General features: G+C 38.7%; 1 protein-coding gene across 1 annotated transcript; it reads left to right on the top strand.

Annotated features, from left to right (window-relative positions):
* Positions 1–1946: 1946 nt before the first annotated feature.
* Positions 1947–7276, top strand: notum1a (notum, palmitoleoyl-protein carboxylesterase a; the record flags this gene model as incomplete). Its single annotated transcript, XM_079252978.1, has 11 exons — positions 1947–2275; positions 4947–4999; positions 5130–5225; positions 5584–5644; positions 5740–5798; positions 5888–5990; positions 6074–6265; positions 6353–6450; positions 6582–6729; positions 6817–6864; positions 6973–7276. 11 exons carry the CDS (start codon positions 1947–1949, stop codon positions 7274–7276), a joined length of 1491 nt encoding a protein of 496 aa, XP_079109104.1.
* Between the last annotated feature and the right edge of the window lie 2128 nt (positions 7277–9404).

Here is a 9404-nt window from a genome sequence, read left to right as displayed (position 1 = left end):
TCTATATAAGCATGTGCTTGAAGTTACCAATGAATACCATCAGTCCTGCTGGTGACTCCATATCTATCTTACCTGCTCATAACAGTTGGACATTATGTAGGCAAACTGATGGGTTTACAGTTTTGTTGTTTCTGTTTCTTCTGTTTTGTTTTTTTTTTCCCAAGAGGGCATTAAGCTATTTTATTGTTTTTGGTTTTGTGCTTCTATTTTAATATAATTTCTCAATAAATAAATAAATAAATAAATAAATAAAATTTAAAAAAAATAAATAAATAAAAAAAAATAAAAAATATATATGTATATATATATATATATATATATATATATATATATATATATATATATATATATATATATATATATATATAAAATTTTTTCATTGCAAATATCATCATTTCAATAGCAAAACTTGTCAGTTAGAAAAGACAAAACAATGTAATAAATTTGACTAAGAGCCAGATACAGGATGTGCAAAATGTATCAACTTTCTTTAACCACACTTAAGGTCTATCATTCACAATCAAAATTAATCCAAGAGATTTTCTAACAAAATATTTTATATTTCTTAATATCTCATTCTTAAATCCAACAAGCTAATTACTGATACATTATCCTAATTAAACAGTTTATATCAAAACTGCTTCACAAACACACACACACACATACACACATACACACACACACACACACACACACACACACACACACACTGAATAAATAGTCTTGTCTAAAATCTTCTTGGATTGTATAAAAGCTGTCCAAAAGAAATTCACACTACTGACAAATCCCTTCAATACTCAGTCCTGAATGTAAATGATTTTCTTTTTCCTTATGTCTGAGTTCAAAACCAAGGCAACATGAGCAAAACATCATCATGAGGTTGTACCTTAACAAATGATCACTTTTGTCCTGTGAGCTCCACTTGGACTTAAAAGTGTCCTTAAATTGAGAGGTTGTTAGAGGGAAGTCTATCTCAACCGTTACGAGGCATTCCTGTGTTAAAAAGCTGGCTTCCCATCAGGATGCTCTGCTCGACTTAAAATATACAGCAGAGCAGGAAAGTTTGGAAAAGACTGAAGAGGGAGGGAGGAGGCAAAAAGGGGGGGGAGAAAAGAGTGATGGTTGCTTTGATCTTTGGAGGCCCAGTCTGGATTAAAGAAAAAAAAGAAGAAGAAGAGAGCATCTTAACTTGTGAGAAATGAAATCAGGAAAAAAAAAGGGGGGGAGATTGTGATAACGAAAAATAAGAAGAGACAGAAAACAGAAGTGTCTGCAGTGGTTAAATTCTTCTCTTTTCTGCCCAAAAATTTGTAGTAATTCTGCACCAGCTTTGTCTTTTTTTTTCTTTTTTTCGCCATTTACTTTTCAGGCAAGTGTGTAACAAGATGCGTATTCTCACTTCATAAATTTGTGGTAGAATGGGAAATGGGCATTTCAAGGCCAATAAAAGCCACCACATCAAATAAAACATTGCGGATCAAAAGAACCAACGCATGGACATTTTTTCCCCTCTATAAATTAAAAAAAGGGGATAGTCTGCCACGCTTGATCATGCCCTGAGCCCTGCCCCGCTCCTGCGATTGGCCAGGCGGATACACAAGGGGGGAAAGTTTGAATAAAATACAAGAGCATGGCACAAGTGTTGTTGTTCAAGCCTGTGCGCTCGTTTCTGAAGCGCTTGAGTTGGGGTTTCCAGACGGAGGATCAGAGACGTGTGGGTTACTCTTAATTTAAATCACACAGGGGGGGAAAAAAAGTCTACAGATCACTGTGATTGATCACAGATGAACTTTTGAATTTATTCCAAGTTAAATTTACATGTTGGGGATCACACAAGTGCATTGTCTCTGAATTAGTGCGTAATCGCAGCTTCTTTCGCCACTCCAACAGGAAAATTGTCCGTACCCCCCGTGTTGTGTTTGAAGGAAGAACGTTTATCATCCAAGATGACAGCGATCAGAATGGTTTCATCCGTGCTGCTGCTGGTCCTGATGCAATCCGGCGCTCTTTGCGCACGGAGGTTTCGGGGTGGCCGCAACCCACAACCAAGACGCGCACCACCACCTCCCACATACCGAGCGGACCGGGGTGATACCACGGAGAGCTTCCCTCTGGATTTCACCGCCGTGGAGGAGAACATGGATAACTTCATGACTCAAGTGAAGAACCTTGCGCAGTCTCTCTACCCATGCTCGGCGCAGAAACTAGACTACGACATGAAGTTGAACTTTTTGGAGAATACATCAGTCACCTGCAACGACGGGAGTCCCGCAGGGTATGTACCGAGACATAATGAAAATGTGTCCAACAATGTGGTTTTTCTGGTCCCCATGTGAGTGAGATGAGTCAATGGTGCTCTGCTGTAAACGACTTAACACCCAGAAGTTTTACATTAAGTAGTGACTTTAGCTGAATAAACCTCTTTCTGCTGCTTATTTCCGGCATTCATCTGCTCACAGTAACTCACATATCTCTACTGAGGACAAAGGTCCTTGTTCCCATTAAGTTTCTCTGTTTACGGTAGCTGTCATATGTTCTAGTTGAATTATTTAACAATTAAATGGTTAAAAAAAAAAAAAAAAAAGAGAGAAGAAGAAGAAAGAAAGAGGAATAGGTGAATTGGAAAACTGGTAAATAAAAAGGGGTGAATAACGGTGTCCTACAGACTGGGGCGAAGTCTGGATAGATATCTGGACAGCTGCTTCGCGTCAGTGGAGCGTGAAATTTGCGGAGAGCCACATGGTCCATGCTTCATTTCCTTTGCTTCAAATTAGAATGCAGGATTTGCTTTGTAGAAAGTTTAGATTTAAGTTTTCAGACCCCTGCCCATCCCCATAACTTTCTGACTCCTTTTCTTTGATGTCTGCACACAAACAGCAGAGTTATGATGCTTCAGTACATTTCTTTAGTAAGTTATTTACTCTGCCATTTAATATGTAACTATTTTCTATATTTTATTGTAATAAACTAAAGTGGTCACACTGTTGTGAAGTAGAGCTCTATTTCTCCACTGGGTGAAAAAAAAAACAAGTCCTATGCAGATCTGTAGCCTGTTCAACTACTTAACACATAAACAAGTAATTTACACTGTTTTAACGTAAGAAACTTAACTACATTGCGAGTTGAGCTGATATCTGTGCAAGAACTTTAGATTAATTTAAACATCTGTAATTAAATTGAGTCTTTACAATTGTGTTTTTAAATACTTGAGTCAATTAATCACAAGAATATTGTTTTTATTATTTACCAGACATCACCAGTTAGGATTCATTGTACATTTATACAACCATAACTGAAAGCAATGCTAAATAATATGGTGTGCACATGTATATAACTATTATTTGCAGTTTTTTGTACTAAATAATAAATTCCTTTAAATATAATTAATACACAAATCAGAATTACATCAAGAGGTTTGTTAGACAGTTTGTTATTGTAGGTGAGAACCAATCTCAGGGTGGTTTGATGATGGATCAACTTGACTGAAATGGGGCTTGATATACATGTCACTTTATGGATTTAGAATCCTGTCTAATTCCTGTTAAACCCCCAAAGTACCCTGTAGAGAGAGCTGTCTGCTGGCCCAGTAAAGCTCTTAGCGCTTTAGATACACAGCATGAGGACACGCACAGGAAACACTGACTGGCAGATGGCCTTTTCATTCCCTGTAACTGCTATCAGCCAAGATGCTAATCCATCTAGCAGCATTTTCATGTCATATATTGTCACCGCTGCAAATACAGCCACATTGATGCCACCTTTAATTCGCCGGATGATAATGGTCGAACTGAGTGATTCACCTCCTGGTCCTGTGCTTGTTAGGAGGGAGTGAGTTGATGCAGCATCTTTTGGCTTTGGCCTGTTTATGCTGAAAATAATGCATACACTTTGTTATTTGAAAGCAGGACTGTAGGACCCATAAGCCTGCATCATTGACTGTGGCTCACAGTAAAAGTGTAAACCATGAACTGAAGTCAAAGTATGATTCAGTGTCTGAGCAAGCAGCTGGAAGTTCAAGCCAACTCTTCAGCTTCTCCAGCTGAGCTATTAATAAGCTCAGAAACACATTGGGAGGCATGTTTTTCTTTGGTTATAACTCCTTGATATGATATAAATGTTTAATTTAGCCAAAGCAACAATGAGACACTTGTCTTTAATCCATCTAGCAGCATGGGACATTCACCATAGCATTGCCCTCTTCTGGACCAGAATCACACAGCACACTTTGTCCAGCATGCATTATAATCTCAAAGTCTCAATCTGCAGCAAAAAAAGTCTCCTTCACATTATAATCCTTAAGGTGCACATGTATTTTGACATCTGCACAGGCAAAATGACGTGTAAATGTTTTATTTATCTTATCGTACCTTTCGGTGGGGGTCTTGATTCTATCCTATATGTGTGTGAGGACGAAAGAATGATGAGCTCTGTGTAAAAAGATGATGGTACATTACCTGTTGTTGAAGAAAACTCAACTGGCATTTACAGCTCAAACAAGATACGGGACTGGATGATGTTTATCTCTAGTTTGATCACTTGTATCACTTTCCACAGTGCAGGGAATACACACCAGCTCATTGTTCTCCCCCATCCGCTCAGTAAATTTATGTTGGCAGATTTTCTTTCTATCAGTTTTAGGAGATAACATAAAAAAAAAGTAACAGGACATTATTGTTTAAGTTAAAGCAATGATGTCATATGTGTGTATATCTTATGCTTGAACGCCATTTCAAACATTGTCATAATGAGGGTATTATTTTACTATGTTTAGTGCATCAAAGTCTTGGATTGAGACCACATGGCACTGGTGTAAAGACATATTTTTATACAGGCAATGAAAAGTAAACACTGAGGAATTTATCATCATATTCACCATTTTGATATTCCAAATCATATTTAAAGTTCTTAGTCAAACAAGATGAGTTTTTCTTGTTTTGTTTTTGCAGGTACTACCTGAAAGAATCTCGAGGCAGCAGACGGTGGCTGATATTCCTTGAGGGTGAGTATTTCTGCCTAAATTGACTCATTTCATTATATTTCTATACTTTTATATTCAAATATGATTGACATTCAGAATCATATTTTGGAAGACGTTAACCACGTTGGGGCTTTTGTGCATCTGTTTCCAGGTGGCTGGTACTGCTTCAACAAGGAAAACTGCGACAGCCGATACGAAACCATGAGGAGGTTGATGAGCTCATCCAAATGGCCTCAAACTAAAACAGGTCCGCTAGTTTGTGCGGTTCGCTCCACTGAAATAAGCACAATAATTACTTAGTCTGTGTCTTGCTGCAAATCTCCCCCACAAGGTTAAAAAACTAAATGTAACATTAATGCCTTTCTATTAAAAAAAAAAAGATTGGATGTATGTGTGCTCATTTACAGTGTGTTTAAAACCAGCACCCAGTCATAATGTTTCTGCAAAATAAGGTTACCTGGTGCCCTCTGCTATGAACAGAGATGCTTCCGTCTGTCATTGCACTATAATAACTATAATCCATCTGGTAATGATGATGAGTAAGAGGAGGATGTGTCTGGGGGGAGCCAGGATGGTTAATGATACATTTTGATCTGTCTCTACAGGCACAGGGATCCTGTCGCCACTGCCTGAGGAAAACCCTCACTGGTGGAACGCAAACATGGTGTAAGTTCATTTGCGTGTGTGTGTGTGTGTGTGTTTATTGGTGCCCGATTTTTAAAATCACGACTGGCAGCTTTAACTTGATGTTGTTTGTGCAGATTTGTTCCATATTGCTCCAGTGACGTGTGGAGCGGCGCTTCAGCCAAAACAGAGCAGAGTAAGAGATAAATCCTGACGATCAAACAATAACCTGTCCTCAAACAAATTGTATTTTACAGTTCTGCTTCCTTTATCTGTTGCGCTCAGGTGGTTACGCTTTCATGGGGTCACTGATTATTCAGGAGGTTGTGAAGGATCTGCTGAGCAAAGGGCTAGACAACGCAAAAGTCCTCCTGTTAGCAGGAAGCAGGTATGTCCCTTTGATTAGATCTGAAAGTCAAAATCCAATAAGTCTCATTGGTGCGTACTGATAATCTATGCTTGTTTGCACAGTGCGGGAGGTACTGGGGTTCTTCTGAATGTAGATCATGTGGCTGAGCTCCTGGAGGGACTGGGGCACACTGGGATTCAGGTGCGAGGCCTCTCTGATTCAGGCTGGTTCCTGGACAACAAGCAGTACCACTGCACAGACTGTGTAGACACTGCCAGCTGTACCCCAACTGAGACCATCAAAAGAGGCATCAAGTATGGGATAGTCATGAGAAAATAAAATAATAATGTTAATTTTCCTACAAAGATTGAGACTGCTAATATGCACATCATGTTTGTCAGGTACTGGGGTGGGGTGGTGCCGGAGAGATGCAGACAAACCCATGAAGGAGAGGAGTGGAACTGCTTCTTTGGATACAGAGTCTTCCCATCGATTAAAAGTGAGTTTGGGAGGTTTTAGGACACATGTATTTGGACATGTATGAGCCCAAAGTGTCTGTGTGGCCCATTTCACAACACATTAAGCAGGCTGAGCACAATCTTCTTCAACTTCTCTAACCTCCTTTTGCAGGCCCTGTGTTTGTGGTCCAGTGGTTGTTTGATGAGGCCCAGTTAACAGTTGACAACATCCAGCTAACAGGCCAGCCTGTGCAGGAAGGCCAGTGGCGTTACATCCAGAATCTGGGCATTGAGCTGAGGAATACACTAAAAGATGTCCCGTAAGGCTTCATTTCTGCTTTTCAGGAGGACAATTTTAGTGACATTACTGTCATCTGATTTTTTAATGTTTTTTTCCCCTCCTTTAGGGCAATGTTTGCTCCAGCATGTCTGTCACATGAGGTTATCACCAGAAAGTGAGTAGGATTTTAATGTAAAAGCTTCCTTCTCTGTGCAAAGGGGCAGCTTTGTGTATGTAATCGTCTACTTGTGAGCTGACAGTGCCCTCTTGTGTTGTGTTCTAGTTACTGGATTGATGTGCAAGTTAAAGGCACCTCTTTGCCCCGTGCTCTGCACTGCTGGGACCGGAGCCTCCACGACAGCAGGAACAACAAGGCTCCACCCAAAGCCTGCCCTGTGCATCTGATTGACAGCTGCCCGTGGCCTCACTGCAACCCCACCTGCCCGACCATTCGAGACCAGTTCACAGGACAAGAGATGAATGTCATTCAGTTTCTCATGCATATGGGCTTTGATGTGCAGAAGATGGCTCAGCAGCAGGGCATGGACCCCAGCAAGCTACTGGGCATGCTCAGCAGTGGCAGCTAAAGAGCCACATACATACATATACACCAACACGCACATACATGTACACATAAGCTAAAACCAAGCAGAGCCAGCTGATCTCTCCAGCTCGCATCCATGACTGATACCTCCAACTTCAGCATCCATTCTACCTTAAATCACCTCCCCCAACCTCCTGTTAACTTTAATTCATACCTCACTCTGTCAAGGTGCTTCAGTTTTTTTCCCACAATCTCCTTCTTGTCAACTGGTGACAAGTACAGCCTCGAAATGCCACCATAAAAAAAGGCACAACTCTTTGCTATGACCCGTATCCATGATGTTTTATAAAAGGAAAAAAAAATCATGAATGTAATCCAGTTTTAAGGATGCTAATTGATGTTTTTCTTTATTAACCTAATCTGTCAGTTTAGATTTAGTCAGTATTAAAAAAAAACAAAAACAAAAAACATGTCACAACACTCCAAGGTTGCCATTTCTGTATGTAGTCACTATAGTTTATATCATAATATAACTGTTTTTGTCAAGATTGTTTTATTTGCCCCAAAGATATCTTATTTCTAATAAAACAAACACTCAAATCCAAATGATGCATTTGGCAATAAGAGGGTAATATTGTAAGAAAAGAAAAGCACTAGAACAGGAAAGAAATCACAGGAAAGAACAACAGCAAGAGATGAGTGCCTCTTTTTTTGTAGGCAGAAAAATCATCCAAACAGGCAGATAAAGGCAGACTTCATGTTATTGTGGTGACTGTAATAAAAAAAAAAAAGGCAAGGCTCCTTCAGACAGATATGAAATCCAACTGGCTTAGTTTCAATATCTAGTTCAATTATAATCTAAAATGGTGCTAAAACCTGAAAACACTTCATCCGTAACTACCACAGTGCCATTACATCTAGTTTATACCTCTTTCTTACAGGCCACATCATCATTCGAGGGCTGTTAAAACCTGATCAACATCACTTGCGTTAGCTCACCTCAGTAGTTCAACAGTCCTCATATTTAATGCAATGAACATTTAAAGGGAGACATATTGTGTATTGTATATTTTCTGAGTATTTGTATAGGTTCTTTCAAGTGTTCACTCTTGTAACTCCCTTCTTATAATTCATTATAGAGATCACATTTTAATATAATGACAATGTTGTATGTAATGATGTCTTTATTAAATATGTTTTTAAAGGACCTCTATTTTGCATCACACAAGAAAAGGAGAAGTATTACTAATTGTAATTTTATTCTGTAACATATTTTTTAACAAAACAAAAGACTCAAGCTACATTGGTAATTTACATATTTATTTTGTTATGTAAATCATATTTATAAGTGCTATTTTCACAGAGAAGTGATTCTTTGTAAATTGTAAATATTTTTTGTTTTTCTTTGTGTTGATTGCATGTCTTTGTATCAGACCTAAAAGAAAAGACGCATTACATATACTACATGATAAATATGTCTGTGCAGACTTCTTATTATTCATTGTGCTAATTCTTAACATCATAACAGCTGCAGTAGTCGGGATGGTGGTAGTAGAACTGACATTGCAATCATAACATATTTTGGGATGCAAAGTGAAGCGTTGACTAACAAATAAACAAGAGCAAAAGCGTGTAACATAAAACTGAACCTGCATGTGATGGTGTGTGTGTCTGTGAAGGTGGACCAATCTATTCAGCAAGGATGTGGTTGGAAACAAATAAGGAAGATTAGGAAGAAGATTGAAGTACTCAGATGAAAAAATATTTGATCGCCTTTTGCAACCCTAATATTGTAAAAAACCAATTAAACCATAAAAGTGAACTACTAAAACAAATGCATACACACAAAAGCACCAAGTTTAACAAGCAATGCCTAAATAAAAGGTTCTAAAGAATGTTCAATGACTTTGTCCTGCACTTTGAGAGGTCTTTGCATTATTTCTGACTCTTGTCCCACTGTGCCTTTCTGGCTGGACCAGTGTGTTTATTTTAACAAGACTCCACCCATGACAATTTATCTTACTGAGTACGCTTGCATCCAGCTGTGGCAGCAAATTACCATGCAAGGTAAAACTCAGGAGTAATTTGGGGTACATGCAAGGTATCTTATTAAAGACACAACTTGTGCACAGTTAGACAATAAATTACTAATCTGCTCTGCCACTTATATT

The sequence above is a fragment of the Telmatherina bonti genome, assembly GCF_933228915.1.
Source record: "Telmatherina bonti genome assembly, chromosome: 14".
NCBI classification, from domain to species: Eukaryota; Metazoa; Chordata; class Actinopteri; order Atheriniformes; family Telmatherinidae; genus Telmatherina; species Telmatherina bonti.
The sequence above is the reverse complement of the archived record's forward strand: the minus strand, read 5'-3'. Positions and strand labels throughout refer to the sequence as shown.